At 50.3% G+C, this 17,561-nt stretch overlaps 1 protein-coding gene across 1 annotated transcript in view; it reads right to left on the bottom strand.

Annotated features, from left to right (window-relative positions):
* Nucleotides 1-4,942: 4,942 nt before the first annotated feature.
* Nucleotides 4,943-17,561, bottom strand: part of LOC136943912 (threonylcarbamoyladenosine tRNA methylthiotransferase-like) — a 55,831-nt gene continuing 43,212 nt past the window's right edge. The window contains exons 6-9 of the mRNA XM_067237396.1: nucleotides 16,894-16,942; nucleotides 15,537-15,657; nucleotides 5,205-5,308; nucleotides 4,943-5,046 (exon numbers count right to left, since the gene is read on the bottom strand). Of these exons, the coding sequence (XP_067093497.1) occupies nucleotides 4,943-5,046; nucleotides 5,205-5,308; nucleotides 15,537-15,657; nucleotides 16,894-16,942 (378 nt within the window). The remainder of the gene's footprint in view (nucleotides 5,047-5,204; nucleotides 5,309-15,536; nucleotides 15,658-16,893; nucleotides 16,943-17,561) is intronic.

Raw genomic sequence — 17,561 nt, 5'->3', positions numbered from 1 at the left:
GGGATGGGGGGGGATATATACCAAAAATGCTGTATAAGGCAGTATTGAACATGCAGGCACACTTGTAAAAGAGATGGGGACATTTAGACTTAACAGTCCTGCTTACTCCTAATCTCCAGCACACACACACACACACACACACACCGAGAGGACAGTACCAGTCCTCCACTATACCCTGGTTGAAAGCTGTAATTACTCAGGCTTCATCCACCTCTGGAGAGCAGAGGGACTTTAACCACATCTTCAATACTCCACTAAGAGCTTCAGGATGCTATTGATATTAGCATATTGATTATGACTGAGCATTGGGCTTTTTTTTTTTTTTTTTTAAGTGATGGCGTATTGAAAAACTCATGAGGGATATTTGCTGAGCAAGTGCTTCAACAGGAAAGGATTCACGGTCAACTCTGGAAATTCTTAAACGGAGCTGCAGTGAAATAGACCTGTCAGAAGCAGAGGAGAATTGTGTGTGCCGAGAGTGTTAAGTGCTGGAGTGCAGAACAGGGTAGAACCTAGAGAAGAGGACAGGGTAGAACCTAGAGAAGAGGACAGGGTAGAACCTACAGAAGAGGACAGGGTAGAACCTACAGAAGAGGACAGGGTAAAACCTCGAGAGGTGAACAGGGGGTAGAAACCTAGGAGAAGTGGACAGGGTAGAACCTAGAGGAGGAGGACAGGGTAGAACCTAGAGGAGAACAGGGTAGAACCTAGAGAAGAGGACAGGGTAGAACCTATAGAAGAGGACAGGGTAGAACCTAGAGAAGAGGACAGGGTAGAACCTAGAGAGGAGAACAGGGTCGAACCTACAGAAGAGGACAGGGTAGAACCTATAGAGGAGAACAGGTTAGAACCTAGAGAGGAGGACATGGTAGAACCTAGAGAGGAGAACAGTGTAGAACCTATAGAAGAGGACAGGGTAGAACCTCGAGAAGACGACAGGGTAGAACCTAGAGAGGAGAACAGGGTAAAACCTAGAGAGGAGAACAGGGTAGAACCTAGAGAAGAGGACAGGTAGAACTAGACTGGAGAACAGGGTAGAACCTAGAGAGTGGAACAGGGTAGAACTTAGAGAGGAGGACAGGGTAGAACTTAGAGAGGAGGACAGGGTGGAACCTAGAGAGGAGGACGAGAGGTGGAACCTAGAGAGGAGAACAGGGTAGGATCTAGAGAGGAGGACAGGGGAGAACCTGAGAGGGGGGAGGGGACTGCTTGAGGTAGTATTGTTGTCAGACAGCACATGATTAACATGCTCTGCCTTTATGTCTCCTGATTGAATTCCTCTCATAAACCAAACTTTTAGTATACATGAATAGCAACGCATAGGCCTACTGTAAGGCTATAGGATATAATACTGTACAGTAGGGAACCAAGCTAATGGAGGCCAGTCAACATGGCAGAGGTCACACTGGAGAACATCTCGTTCTGATATTCCATTCTCTTGATGGATTGTGTGAGACGCACACAACCGCACACACAGTCACACACAACACAGACACACACACACAGACACACACCCTAATCTTTTTAAACGCTCGCCTCTCCCTGGTGAGTTCATGCTGGCGAGGGTGAACCAGTTTCCTGTGCACTGGCCCATCCTGACCAATGAATACATTAGTTTTGGGTGTGCTCTGATGCACCTTGTAGCGGGAGGCAAGACTAGGGACCTGGACAGTCATCCATATAAACAACTCAGGGAGAAAACACTACCCCCGTGTGTGTGTATGTGTGTGTGTGTGAGCAGGAAGGGGAAATGCAACATGTTCACTTTGATTGCTGGTCAGTACATTTTCTGAACCACTGCTCCTAGACACGGCAGGCCTGAGGATGGAGAGAATGACAGGAGTGATGGACTCCCACCTGGAGGAGGGAGGAGGAGGAGAGATGATGTAGGGAGGAGTACGGGACAGGAGGAGACAGTGTTGTCTTGGTCCTACATCACATATAACCCCAAGCTCCTTCAGTCGTACGTGTGTGCGTGTGTGTTTATGTGGTGTATGTTTGTGTGTGTGTTTGTGGGTGGGTGGAGGGGGGTACTCAAACACCTGGTGCCGAGCAAACACAAAACACACACACACACGCACACCTCGAGCACCCTAGAGACATTGATCATGTCCCCTGGTCTCGGAGACTCTGCCTTCTGCTTATGCATTCAGAGAGAGGCCCAGTCAATGGTGAGACCTGAGGTTAATGCTGTCATCCCTCCCTCCATCTCTCCAGCCCTTCCCTCATCCCCTCTCTCCTGCCTAATAACCTCTATCTGGGACCATGCTTCTTTGGGACACATTAAATATGTCACTCCTGCATTAGGGTAGCCAGGCTATATATCACCTTTATGTGTGTAGGGGGGCAGGGGGGGGAGCAGCTGCCAGTGGAGACCCCAGCTGCCTGCCCCCCCCCCCCCCCCCTCAGCGGTGTTCTGGGTAAATATTTGAGGCTGCCATTCATTAACGCAGGGGACGTTTATTTAGCTCGGAGCGCCGTGTTTGTGAACTTGAGGCAGTGATTGTTTAACCCTGGGCTGGCACCAACCCTATCTGGGAATATTGAAACACACACTCGCCACCACATTCACGCTCAAAACACACACACACTTGCACTAAAACGCGAGCACACACGCTCAGCCTGCAAGGCTGAGCGGCGTGAGAGAGTTGGCAGCCAGATGTTCCAGTGCACGGGAGGGAGGCCGGGCTTGTTTTAATCCTGGGCGCTTTCTCCATGCTGGGGATTGTAAACACACACACACACCATAAACACGCACTCAGGCGACAGGCGTATACAGGCCCATCGCTGGGTCACAGGGGTTTTGACTCGTTTCCCTGACACACACACACACACACATACACACTTTGTCCCAAAGGCAATTTCGCAGGGGGCAGGTTTGCACAAACCCATTTTCAATCCCCCATCAATGTGTGCATGTGCATGCTGCAAAAGGGTCACTTCAGTCAATGTACGTGTGTGTGTGTGTGTGTGTGTGTGAGAGAGTGTGTGAGTCTACTCCCCCCCCCTCCCCTCCCCACCCCCCCACACACACATTACTGTAGCGTACTTGGTAGCCCCAGCCAGACAGTGTGACGTTCTTCCTGCCTGGAGCTCTGGATAACTGGTGTTATCAGAGCCGGGGCTCTATTCTATTGTTCTACTGTAATTCTATTATTAGAACCCAAGCTAGGTCTAGGTGTGTGTGAGTGGCTGTCTGGTGTATGTCTATGTGTGAGAGAGAATAGCTCATGTCCGAATACACACAACGTGCACAGCGCACACACACACACACTCCCTCCCTCAGCAGGAGTCAGACATTAACACTGAACTGTCTAAACACTCCAGTGGGGAAAATATATGTAAAAAGCCTTATGATGGGAACTTATTCATACAGCCATTTGAATAATTCAAAATTACTTAAAAAGGGTTTCATTTTTTTGTCAAGCATTCGCCAACGCTATTTACCTCCAATCTCATTTGAATAAATACATAAATCCTTTCAAAGTTCAGAGATAAAAGGATAAACCTCACTAGGGCGGCCCGGCCAATCAGATTAGCATTCATTCTTATGCTTTTCATTTGAAAAAACGCGGAGCAAATCAAATTGACGGGCCCGTGTGTGAAGCTCAGCTGGGTGAGATAAGCCCAGGTAGAGGGCTAGGGGAGTCTGGTCCTAGCGCCAGTTAGTCACATGTGAGGGGATGTGGTGGCCCTGCTGTCCAAGCTGCAGTCACTGCGGACGCATGCAGCACTAACACCAGACAGCTGCAGTTTCAGGGCTTGTTGGCGAGACCTGCTGTGGCCTTGCACTGTCGCAACAACACCATTCTGGGTGTGAGAGTGTGTGTGTTTGTGTGGGGCACAAAACTTCAAAATGAGAGAATGCGGTGTCTTGCAGCGACTTCTCCAGAATGACACCCGCCCCTGCTAACCCCTACTTCCTGTTCCCCCTGTGGGTCTGAGTTGAGCAGCACACACACACACACACACACACACCAGCCCCTCTTCCCTGGCTGCTTCCCCAGGTCTAACGGCTGGCCAGAGTCAGCTTCTGCTTTCATGCTGCTAGTGAGAAAACACCACACACACACACGTGCTTACACACATAGCGCTACACACACACACACACCACCAGTGCTCACATACACAAAAAACACACACAGACAGACTCGTGCTTCCACACATGCCCCCCCCCACCACACACACACACACGTGCCCCCCCCCCCCCCCCCCCCCCCCACCCACACACACACACGCACACACAAACACATGCCTTACAACCGGTCACATGGCGGAGCAGTACCACAGAGGTATCACGGTACCACTGTCACAATAAGCCAAGAGAACAGTAAACAGTCTGTCACAGGGCTCCGCTACTACATGACAGGAAAAGCACATGCAGAAACAGTGTTTCGCCCACAGTCAGAGAGCAGCACACACACACACACACACACACGCACGCAACCGCAACGTCTAGTCAGCCATGCTCCGCTGTCAGAGGCCAGGGAGGCAGCCGACAAGCTTTTCCTTGACTGACTGCTGATTGACTGCTAACGAGAAGGGACTGCGTGGAGGCTGTTCCTCACGACCAGCATGGCCCAATAAACGACAACATCAACATGTGTTTGTGATGGCCTCTAATACCCCCCCCCCCCCCCCCTCCCCCCCATCCTGTCAAAGCCGCTGCACTCCAGATAAGTGAATAAAGACGTATTCCTGCCCCTGGTGCTCCAGCCCCCCCGTGGACATTAGTGGACTGGACAAAAGCACATGATCAAAATAATCTTGTTGTGGACTTGGAATGCTGGGGTCTGAAGGGGAGATCCTGGTGTTGTTGCATCTCTCCTCTGGTTTAGGAGACTGGACTAAGCCTGCTGCTGTTGTTCTGCGACTGGGTGACCCTGGGAGATCACGACTATAAACTGATTCACAGCTACAGTCATGCCACGTTTTAAGACCTTCACTGGGATTGGATGGACCCATTGATGTGGCCGATCAAGCCGATTGGCTGTTTGGCAGGGTGAGGAGGCGGGCCCTTCCTGTCTCCATGTCTGGGGACAGTTGCTGAGGAGATGACAACACACTGTTCTGACTGTGTGTCTGTCTGTGTGTCTGTCTGGCGATCTGTCTGTGTGTCTGTGTGTCTGTCTGGCGGTCTGTCCTGTCTGTCTGTGTGTCTGTCTGGCGGTCTGTCTGTCTGTCTGTGGGGCGTTGAGACTTACCTTGGAACGACTGCCTGGCCCTCTCCACCAGCTCCTCTATGGGGTAGCTGGCCAGGTCTCCTCTCGCATGCTTGGTCTTACAGTACGTACACGCGTTCAAACACCTGCGGAGGGGAGGGAGGGAGGGAGGGAGGGAGGGAGGAGAGGGAGGGAGGGAGGAGGGAGGGAGGGGAGGGAGGGAGGGGAGGGAGGGAGGGAGGGAGGGAGGAGGGAGGGAGGGAGGGAGGGAGGGAGGGAGGGGGAGGGAGGGGAGGGAGGGAGGGAGGGAGGGAGGGAGGGAGGGAGGAGGGAGGGGAGGGAGGGGAGGGGAAGGAGGGAGGGAGGGAAAAAGAGAGAGACAGAGACATTAATACCACTCTTTTCAAATAATTTAATGTCAAAACCCTGTTTCATGTCTGAAAACCCTTGTGAAGACACTAGGCGGGTGTGAAGTGGAAAGAGTATACCTGTAGGACTCATTAAGGTTTTCCACACAGCTAGCTGTGTTAGATCAAAGTGAGCTTTCAGAAGAAGCAGCCGTGTTTTCACTCAAACACAGCGCTGATGAACATGAATGCTCCTGTAAATGGCCATCCACCTCCAGACAGGATCAATGCACACGTCTTGGGTCTGTGTGTCTGTGACGCCGTGCTTCATGTCCAGCGCAACAGACACATGGACAGGTGAGCATAATGGTATCTCCCTGATTAGGATCCACCGTGGAACAGGCGATATTGGAGCTTCTCTCTTTCTTTCTCTCTCTCTCCATGTCTATCTCTCTCTGACTCCCTCGCTCCTTCCTGTCCCCTCACTATCTCCCCCCTCCTCTTTCCTCCTCTCCTGCCCCTCTCTCCCTCCCTCCCTCTCCCACCATATCTGTCTCCAGAGAGAACCCAGTGCTCCTGGTAACAACAGCACTTTTATCCTCTCACACTTCAGTCTTTCTTCCCCCCTCTCTCTTCTGCAAAGAGAGTAGGAGAGAGACTGTAAACATGCTTTGAGAACAGGCCTCAGGGCCAACACGAGACAGCCCCGCCCCCCCCCCCCCCCCCCCCCAACACCCCTCTCCCCCACCCCATCTGGGAGCCGTGAAACAGGTCTCAGAATAAACCCAGACGCTCCCCTCCTGCTCGGCCCCGCTGTCGCATGGCGGTGGTCATGCAGCCCGGCTGATGATCCCGCCGTGAGGACTGGGACTGTGAGAGCGCCCATGGTGAACGCGGCCGCCAGAACCAATGGAGAACACTCCGCCTCCAGTCCCGAACAGACGCGGCACAGTACCCACGGCTAAGAATAAAAAGGACTATTTCCGACCGAGAGGACGAAAAATACATTCATCTGGAATGTTCTTATCTTGTGGCCCTACGAGCTGCAAATGCTCCTTTGTGGATGGGGGACAGAGTGTGGGGGGGGAATACTTGTAAAGGTTTATAAATGATCTGGAGGTCTGGAGCTGATGTGAACTGAGGTTTCTGGGGGATGGGGGGGGGGGGGGGGTGTTCAGAGTCTATCTGGGGCACTTTGCTAGATTGGAGTGGGCATTGAAGATGGCAAGTGGGTCACATGACCTTGCCTGGGAGAAAACCAAAACAGATGGGGTCCTGTACTTGAATTCCCCCCCCCCCTCCTCACACACACACACATTTTTGATACACATAAACAGATCATTCTGATACACACAGCACTCCAGGGGTCTAGACCCCCTCCCGCCACACACTTTAATGTGATCTAGGCCCCTAGTATGGATCACATTCCACATTAATCCTGAGAGACAAGACGACACACCGCTGTGTTTCAACATCAAAACAATGAGCTCAGACTGGTTTGTCACTCCAAACTGACACTGACAGGAAGACAGGCAGTCTCACAGAGAGAGAGGACAAGAGAGAGGACAGAGAGAGAGAGAGAGAGAGAGAGAGGAGAGAGAGAGAGAGAGAGAGAGCGAGAGAGAGAGAGAGAGAGAGAGAGGAGAGAGAGAGAGAGAGAGAGAGAAAAGTTGAGAGAGAGAGGACGAGAGAGAGAGAGATGAGAGAGAGAGGACAAGAGAGAGGACGAGAGAGAGAGAGAACGAGAGAGAGGACGAGAGAGAGAGAGAGAGAGAGAGAGAGAGAGAGAGAGAGAGAGAGAGAGAGAGAGAGAGAGAGAGAGAGACTCCATGTTACCTTGTAAACAGTCCTCCAAAAAAAACACAAACAACACAATGACTCAATACAAACAGGGTCCCTGGACAGACAGTGGTCTCTCCACTTATTAATCCAGGCCCCCTAACGGATGCCTATTCTAAATTAACTTGACCCCCCCCAATGGCAGGGACCCACCCGAGAGGACGCCACTTCCTCAGAACACACGCTAGATACGCACTAAGCCATGACGATAAGCGTGTCCACGGTTTCCCCTCTTTAATTGGAAGATGAATCTAAAGGCGTGCATGTAAACTGGGTTCAGCTTAAAGACATCATTACACAAACGCAGCCTGAGCGGGGGAGGATGGGGACATGGAGGACTGTTCCACTGTCATGTTTGTGTTGACGAGACAGGGAAGGTCACATGTGAGAACACAAGAGGAGAAAAGTCGGTGTGTGTGTGTGTGTACACTTGAGTGAATAGTGCGACGAGACCGAAAGACGACGATGCGCAGAAGTTCACACGCTGATGTCAAAGTCAACTTTACGATTCTGAGGGGATCAGCACATTTGGCCTCGCTGCTATTTTTTCGGCTTCAAACGTTTCTTTTATTTTTCCTTGGGAAAACAGCCCATCGCGGCGTGCGCCTCTGTCTTCAGATAACTCGGAGATACTGCACATTATCTCAAGCAATTATCATCTGTGGTGAATGTGTGGTAATGGATTCTAGTGGGTACCTAGAGAGAGCAGACAGCTCTTCCATTAGGTCTCAGTGCTGACGGCCTGCTTCTAATTCTGGCTGGGACACATGTGATGCTGCTGCGCTGGAATTACCGGGGAAAATTGTAATTACAAAGTGCACATAGGCCTAGTTAAATTTGCTTTTAAACTTGGCTAATGATTTTTTTTCCTTCTTCATTTTACTCACTCTCTGTCTTTCCCTCTCTCTCTCTCCCTCTCTCTCCTTTCTGTTTCTCACTCTTTGTCTAACTTTGAGATAACTTTGAATTGATGGGTTCTGTGCTAAAGCATGAGCAGCTAGCTAGCGCTGCTGTTCTTCAACACGGAACCACGTCCTCTGGCATGGGGGGGCATGGGGGGTCGGAAAGCGCCAGATGAACCAGATCCTGATGAAACGCTCCAAAATGAAGTGCAGCAAATAAAGAACAATCGCCTGTTCAAGTTTTATGACAGAAAGAAGAGCTATATCACTGAGAATATTATACACTTCACTACTACACACACCCAAACACAAATTGGTAGTGCATACAAATGAAAATTATCTTCGCATGATTCAACGCCATGCCATGTTTCAATCTCCATTGTCAAACGTTCCAAATCAGGCATATCGAACTGTCACATCATTGCCGCCCCAAAAGGGCACGCCAAGTAGAGCGAATCAAACGCCCCTGTGCATCCAGCAGTGCCTCTTCAGAACCTCCCACGACCCGTCAAGGATGTGACGGCGGATCAGATCCACGGGGAGCAACACGGGGAAGCCGAGAGGAAGCAGGCCTGCTCGGTTAGGTATAGGTGGCACGACAATCCTGAATAGAAAGGAGGAGCACAGCAGGAAGTCCTTTCCCAGGTAGACGAACGTATGGAAGTTGAGATTGACAGGTTCAGGCAGGAGGACTTAGTAGTGTTATTTACTTGATACTTTACGCTAGGTCTCGGAGCCCCCCGCATGAACCAGCTCCGCTTGATTGTACCCAGAGAGGGACTATGGTGTCAGAGGAGGAGGTCCAGGAGTCTTATGGTGGGACTGGAGGATAGACCGTGGAACACCTGAAGGAGTTTATAACCTGGCCTACCGAGCTGAGGAAAGGAGAAGGGGAGAGGAAAGGAGAGATCTTTTCATTGTGTGTCTACAGGCCCTGTGGGGAAAACGGGTGAGAGTGTGAAGCCTCTCGTCTCTCCTCTATAACATCAGATCATCTCCTATGAACTCACAGAGGGATCATTCACCCTGCCCTTTTCATCAATCCTCGCCGCAAAAAATACAAAAATCAATAAGCGGAATTAAACCTTGAGCTTGGACGCAGCGAGTTCGAACACAGTTTCATCACATTCATTAAGGGGCGAGGAAGGGAGGGAGGGGGGAGCAGCACCAACCAGAGGAGTGTCTGTGTGTCGGTACAAAGACAGGTCCTCCTGACGCAGGGCTTCAACAAAGAAGGTTTTGGTGCCAACAGACCAAACTGAACGAGGACTGAAGACTGGCTAAAGGTGTGCGAGACGGGAGCAGCGGTGATGACCGAGGCGATGGGCAGCCTTTACGTTTGGTGCTTGTGCTTTGTGTTGTGTGTGAGGGGACGGACAGCTGACCAGGCTACAGACCCCTCGATGGTGACGACAACACAGAGAAAGCACAAACACATGAATCTGGAACCCACCCCCAGCCCCCTCATTCCTGTCCCCGTGACCCTCCAGTCACAGTCATGGGGAAAGAGGGGGCAAGTGAGGGAAAGCCCCTGTCACACAGGATCATGAGTTAAGGTCAGCAGCCAGGCAGATAAGAGCCTTTGTTTCTCCTGCGCTGTGTGGGGGCTGGGGGCCGGGGGCTGGAGGCCGGGGGCTGGAGGCTGGGGGGTACCGTGGCGGGGGGGTGAATCTGAAATCACTCAGGAAACAGCCGATGGGACCAGCGCCTCTCATCCGGCTACAACACACACACACACACTCATAAACGCACATACACCTTCACAGTGAACGACTACAGTGTAGTTCCAGTGCAACAGCTAGCACAGGCTGTGGGAACAATTCATAAATCAAGTAAGTGTCTGGGTTTGACGACATTCTCAGTATAGACCCAGACAGAGTCAATCCTGCAGATCCACAGTCTCACACTGCAGCTCTCACAGGAATAAACGCTGGAAACAATGCTCACAAACAATGTTAGGATGACGTCAGACACACACACACACAACCCAAACATTGTGATAATCACAGTATGTTTACCACATACAGACTAATCCCTAGGCAAAGTGGGTGACATTACTAAGTATGGATGAGCTGGCTCTTTCTGCCTGCTTCCCCTGGCAACAGAGCCGTATGGGCCCAATAACATCATTCCCACATCCCATAATAAACAAGGCTCCTCAATCAGATCAACAGAATCCTTCAGTGTGTACAAAAAGGTCCCAACTATCCCCGTCCTTGACAAGACGGCTGACGAGCCCTGGCGTAAGTGGGCATTATTAAACAACGCACGGGACCATTAACGATTTCATACTTCCGGCCCGTTCGGTGCCTCTGAGACGAGATGACCCCGGCCTAGTCCCCTGTCTCACCCCTGACTGAGCCCTGTTGGCTGCAGTGTCTCTCGGAGCCTGGTGAGAGCTGGTGAGGCTGGCGTCTAGCGACAGGCCTGTCAACACGTTGCTCACAGAGGGGAGAGCATGCTGCCCCGCTCCTCTACAGGCCCATTAGACACAGTTAGACCAGCGAAGCTTGAGAAAACACACTGGAATTACCCCTTCACTGACTGTCTTACCATCACACCCTCCACACTGAGATTAACAGAGGGAGAGAGAGAGAGAGACAGCCGTTATTATATAAAATGCTGGTTCCTGTTTTATGGGCCAGGTCACTGATGACGGTAAACAGCTTGTTTATGAGTGATGAATCTTCACGCCTTGACGCCTCACAATAGCCCATTCACTGTCACTCCCTCAGGCTACACACACACACACATACAAGCTAAATGGACTGCAAACCTCCACCAGACACCACTTACACATACTGTAGAAATGAGAAGCCTGACCACGCCTTGTGTTCTTGCCAGTAAAGTTTAAGAAGCCCCTCAGGCCTTGAATGCTGGATTTTCTTTCCAACAAGCGGGGAAAGCCAACCCCAAGGCCCTCCAGCACGTGCTTGAAGCGCATGGTGGTGACCCCTGCCCCACAGCCAATCAAACAAGTCTTCTTGTGTTTCCCTGTGAAGCAACAGTGTTAAGGTCAGCCCACGCTAACACTGTGTTGTACAAAGTCTCTGCTAAGGCATCATGGGTAAAAAATAAAACATTAAGAATAAACAAGTAAAGAATGTATTTATGATGAGTGACAATATTTTATATTCTTTCTCATCAAGCAGCCTTCTCAGCCTGTTCTACGTAAATGTTCTTGTTTAATTGGTTACAACTGCTAACACAATTAGCATAGCTACAGGGCATTGGAGGATTCCAACAGCTGCACAGAATTACTTTTACTTTTTAATGGGAAGGAAATTAATAGGAGTGGAAATCAATTTAATTTGATTTAATAGGCGTAGACATTAATACCAAACCTAATGAAACTAATATTGTAAATCAATTTCTAATTTAATTGAATTTCATAGGTATTCCCAGACGCCAGGTTAACTGCTTGCTTGGGTTGGTGTTGCTGGGGGGTCAGTCAGGTTAGCACGCATGCTTGGACCTGAGTTGCTGGCTGGCTGGCTGGTATAGATGGAGCGTGTGTGTGCTACAGTGCTGTGCAGTAGTGATCTTGAGAGAGGTGGAGAGCAGTGGGATGAGGCAGAGGCCTGCTATTCTCCTAGTGATCCTGTCAAAAGCCCCCCTGCTTAGGGGACAACTTAGCACTGAGCATAACAACACTGTCCGTCTGTGCTGGCTAGACAGGGGCCATCTGGAGGTCTGTCTGTCTGCCTGCCTGTCTAGTCTACCTGTCTGTATGTCTGTATATCTGGCTGGTTGCCTGCCTGTCTATCCATTCGTCAGTGTGTCTGCCAGCCTTGCTGAGTCATCCTTCTTGCCAGTCAGCTTCCTCATCTGCTCGTCTCTGCCAGCCTGTCAACAGTGTTCCCGTAAACACACCCCTTTTGGACAGGAAATGACTGACGGGCCAACCAATCAACCGCTGTCCCCCCCGATTTTCCCCCAGAAACTCAGTTAGCTGGGTTAAAAGGAAGAAGTCTGTTCCTCATTATCATCATCATACTTATATATCAGAGTCTCCAATCTGACCAGGTTCTATAAGCAGATGAATGTGCTCTATGCATACTGGCTTCATGCAGGACACAGGGGGTGTTTGGTATCCAAAGACCAGCACAAGTGCAGGTTCTCTTAAGGTTGTGGAGTCCTGAGGATCTGGGAGAGGTCAGCAGGGGAGTCCAGCTGTGTCCTGGCCCCTGCTGGACCCCCAGTCCAACCCCTCCACTCTCCGACCTGTCAGGCACCAGACAGGAGGTCAGACCTTAGACCGGCCCTCTGCCCAGGAGGGACACGAGACCACTGGGCTGAGAGGGAGGGATGTAGGGACACACGCACGCACACACACACACACCGGCACACGCGCTGGGAAGGAGCTGCAAGCGGTCTCCATCAATAGGAGGTTGGCAGGAGAGAGAGGCAGGCCTGTGACCCCTGGCGACCTCTTGGTCTAACGGTAGAGTGCTGTGTTTGACACACAGGATGTCACGGTTACACACCCACCGTGTCATGGGTTGGTTCTGTCACTTTGAGGATGCATCTGAAACACAGCCTCTTACATGAGGCCATCGGCTCCCTCATGTAAACAGGACTGGAACTTTTACCTACAAACTCATCTGTTTGGCCTCTCATCTCCAACAATAAGTACATTCTGAGGGGGTTTAGCTCTCATTCGACTGGTGAAGTTATACAAGGTTAAATCAAAACGCTATTGGGTAGGGATCAGACAATTGACCCAAATCTGGCAAATCCCTACAAACATTGTGCATTTAATCATGCTGCTATAAACTGATAGTGATTCCCTGCTGACCCGCACAATCCTGCTGAACACAACTCCTCATCCACCTTTAAACTCCATAACCCCAAAGTTTGTAGTTTTTCTTTTTTTGTGCTAGCAGCAGTGGCAAGCGATCAAAGTAATAATCAAAACAAGTCGCCCAATTTAATCAGGGGGACCGCAAAGAGGGTAAAGAACTACAAGTCCCACGCCTACACTTCCAACCCACAAAGGAAATACACGCTTGGCATCTCAAGGTGTCTTTTCATCTCGTTTGTCGCTACGCGTCGCCGGGGGAGGAGTTTTCTAATTAACCTGGCATGCTGCTGTGGGGCGGTGTTCTCTGCGCTGTCGTACAAACTTGCAGATTACAGGAAGCACATCAGAGGGGGCCAGGCTGCACCTCTATCCCAGGGTGCACTGGGGCGGGGCAGGCTCCTATAGACACGGAGGAGACCTTGTCTAGGTAGGTGTGTATGAGGGACAATGTGGAACACACACACACACACACACACACACACAAAAACACATGCAAAGGCACACACACGCACGCACGCAGACACACACCATTGCATGCTGCTTAATCCGTTCTAGCTGCTACGGGGCTTCTCCACTGATGCTAGCTAACAGCTTTCTGAGCAGGTGATGAGTCCAGTCAGCTCCCTACAGCGACATGTGTCCTTCTCCAACAAACCCCCTGAAGAAACACTTGAGGTTCTCCTATCTCCAGCTCTCTGGGTAATTGGACATAAAGGACCCGTCTAAAAAGAAGCTCAGAGATGGGATGGATGAGTTCTGGTCACACTGAGGTTCAAAACAAGGTGACCCCTGCTGACCTATAGCCTCAAAAATAAATAAGAAACACATGTACTGTACACACACAATCACCGGGCAGCAGAGTGATAAATTGGGTTCCGTACCCCAGTGATGGCTTTGTGCTGGCCTCCCTGTTCTGGCCTTACTACCTGCTGTGGCCAAGCACAGCTCCCAACTTCACAGAAGACGCCCGCACGCTGGAACGCCAGCATGCTCTCCACGGCAACACGCTCCCGACGGCAACACGCTCCCCAGGACGCCATACATGCTCTGTGACCAGCAGGTGAGTCCTCGTCAAAAAAGCAATCGAACAACAGCAAAACTGAAATGCCTTCACTTCTGAGAGAGATGGACCACTGAAATGATCAGAGTGAAAGTGTGTGTGTGTGTGTGTGTGTGCGGTCGGTCGGTCAGAGAAGACCAGTCCACAGCGAGGAGTCTCGGGTGCTGTCGCATGTAATGTTTTCTCCATGGTTGACAGGGTCTGTATCAGGTGCGGTTCTGTGGGCTTTTGCGAAGCCTTCTGTGACTGGGGAAAAAAGGGCTAAACAAATCAACTTGTATTTGATTTTAATTGATTTGAGTAAAGCAATGACTGACAGGCAGGTGGGTGGGTGGGTGGGGGTGAAGAATTGTGCATTTCTAGCGCTGGGTTGAGACCCCTTGCCCCCCCCCCCCCCCCCCCCCCCCCTCACCCACTCCTTTCAGGACTGTCTCCTACATCCTGTTTGACCTGCTGTAGGTCTGTCCTCCTCAGTGTTCCCTGCTTGTTCTGAGAGAATCAAGAACACCCTGTCGGTTGAAGGTTACCACGGCAACAAGACAACAACCTGAGACAGGGAACGGCAGCAGGAAGTTGCTCCCTGGCGGGTGACATCGGGGATGGTATGAAACCTGAGTGGAGGGAAGTGTTATGCCATCAGACTTGAGTCAGAGAGGTTGTCAGTGCTGCAGGAGAACAAAAGGCTCTTTCAGGCCTGGCCTCTTGGATATAACGCTCCAGAACGTTCCGGAGCCACAGGTAAAGGACAGAGTCATGGAGTCAGGAGTCCTGACTCAGGACCTTGGAATCCTCTGACTAAGACGAGGATGGAGCCAACAAGACTGCTCAGGTTAGGTGGTTGAGGTAACTGTTAAGGTAGGCGCCGAGGTGAAACACTGCAAAACTCTGGAGTGTGCTGGATGCTGTGAGAACTGCTGTAGGTGAGGTCTACATGGGCAGTTTAGGAAAACACACACACACACACAGAGACAGACACAGACACAGTCCAGTATGAAGTCAGTCCATGTCTGTTCTCAGAGCTAAGGCTGTGTGTTCATGACATGAAAACCTGATGCCATTTTCGGAAGCACAACAGTAATGAAAGCCTGGATATAGAGGGACCTGGGACCTGGTAATATATTGCTCCAAAAAGCAAATATGTTTAATCTTCTGGCACACAGCAATGAAGCGTGCAGCAATACACACACACACACACAAACAGAGATCACAACAAATTGAAACAATCAGGAGCACAGAGGGGATTCGATGGCTTGGTTGGAACGTGGAGTGTGTCTGTGCGGTGTGTGTGTGTGCGCGTGGGTGTGACAGCAGGAGGGAAGAGAGAAATTGAATTCTCAGGTGATGCTGAATATTTTATGAGAAAGGGACGAGAGGGGCGTTTTTCAAAAGGAGAGAAGAAAAAAAATGAATAAAAGCGCTTACCCCGTATTGATGGAAATAATTTCTATGAGGGGGTTCTTCCTAATCTTGGGCAGATCCAATCGGGCCCCACCCAGACGCTTGCCTTTATCCTTCTTCTGACCCAGCAGACGCACCGAGTGACCTTCGCATCAAAACACACAAAAAGGAGACAAAAAAAAAAAAAAACTTCACTGGAATATATTACCAAAGGTCTGACACACACACAAAGCTAGAAAGTGGAGGGGAGAGAGATTATTTACACTGAACTACACTTCCTGACCTCTGTTCACTTCCGTGAACCCGGGGAAACTTCTGCTTTCATGACAATAAAAGTCCCACAGAAATACGGTCAGATTCTTTGAATCTCTCATCTTCAACCCACACTCATCTCTGCTGGGGGACTTTCTCTCCCTCTCCCTCTCTCTCCCTTCCTCCCTTGTCTTTCATGGATTGCCAGCGTGAGAGGAGAAGGAAGGAGAGGAGAAGGGAGAGAGGGATAGAGGGAGGTGGAGAGGTGCTGGGGGGGGGCCGGTGGGGGAGCTCTGGAGGAGTGGGAGCAGCCTCACCTGTCCACCTGATCACAGGAGGAAGAGGAGGGAAATGACAAGATGAAGAGCGCGGGGCTTTGGGCCCACAATCCCACGTGATTGTGGGGATGGAGTCAAGGAGAGAAAGAGAACGAGAATCCCTGAAAGCTTAATGGCAGCTTGTCTCGCAGGGAAAATATTTACAATGCCAATTATTTCAAAAAGAGTGTTCATTCTGCCTTTCTAAGCAGTTTGTATTCTAGTGCGCCACAATAGATATCTTTTCTTTTATCACTCCTTATTGAGCGTTTAGTGTTTCTGGAAATCGTACTTTATAAATTCGTTTTTTTCTCGGGTTTACTGAATAGTGGGCTTTCTTTTCTTTTCTCTGAGTGGCCTGTTGCCACGGCTATGAAAGAACAAGGAGAGAATGAGGTACACACACACGGAGCAGCACAAGGGCATGTCTATTGTGAAGACACCATCACAGACCAAGAGGAACACATCGAATCTCTCTCTCTCTCTTTCTGTCAATGCTTAGCTGCCAGGTGTGATGGAGGGATTGGAGGAGGCAGACAAAGTGAAGGCCATGAGCACAGATAAACGTGTGCAAAAGGGGGATGGGGGGGGTGTTTGTGGGAGCTTTGTCATGGAGGAGAGGAGCTGAGATGAGAATGGCAGCGTTGCTGCTGAAGGGACCTGGCCCAAACAAAACACTAGTGAGAGAGACTCTGAAAAACCCAAGGTTTCCGCTCCGAAACCGAGCGGTGGAGTTCGACATTCATGGCCCGTTTGATCCTCCCGTCGACAGCCTCGTGTACACAGTCCATCTACCTGCGTGGGGGTCTCACCTTTTATGGCCTCGTCCACCACCTCCACCACTCTGTCGATCTGCTGCACCTGGAGACATGCAGGTGGAGAGAGGAGGATGAGCTGGTGAGGAAGGTCAGCTAGAAGAGGCAGCGCTGGAAAGGTTGAGAAAGGCTTTATAGAGTATCTATATCCTATGGGTCACGTACAGCTCTGGAACCAATTAAGAGACCCCGGCAAACCCTTCTGTTTCTCACTCAAAGTTGTCCAATCTCAACTTGGACTGCCTGCTTGTCTGTTTGCCTGTCAGTTTCCCTTCGAGTCAAATCAAAGTGATGTTGGTTTAACTGGCTGGCTAGTAAATAAGCTTTGTTCAATTAATCCGGAGGCCCCACAACCACGGACGGTATACGTTTGTTGACTGTTGCCGAGCTTGTCTGCTTAATAAACATGAACATCAGATGTTGCATTAAATGTTCTATACCCTGAATAATGTAATCAGATTCAATAAAGACGTACATCAGCCTGGGGTGCTGAACACACACCAGCTGGTGAGTTTATTAGAGCTGGGGACCTCAACCACTGACCGCATTACTCATTTATATATTATGTACATATTATCTATGCCTTTTACACATTTACATACTATCTACCGGTTCCCTGTATATCCTTGAGGGTTCCAATAACACTGGAATTCCAAATTGGAATG

Source organism: Osmerus mordax, chromosome 6 (genome assembly GCF_038355195.1).
Source record: "Osmerus mordax isolate fOsmMor3 chromosome 6, fOsmMor3.pri, whole genome shotgun sequence".
Classification (NCBI taxonomy): Eukaryota; Metazoa; Chordata; class Actinopteri; order Osmeriformes; family Osmeridae; genus Osmerus; species Osmerus mordax.
This window is presented reverse-complemented; position numbering and strand designations above follow the sequence as displayed.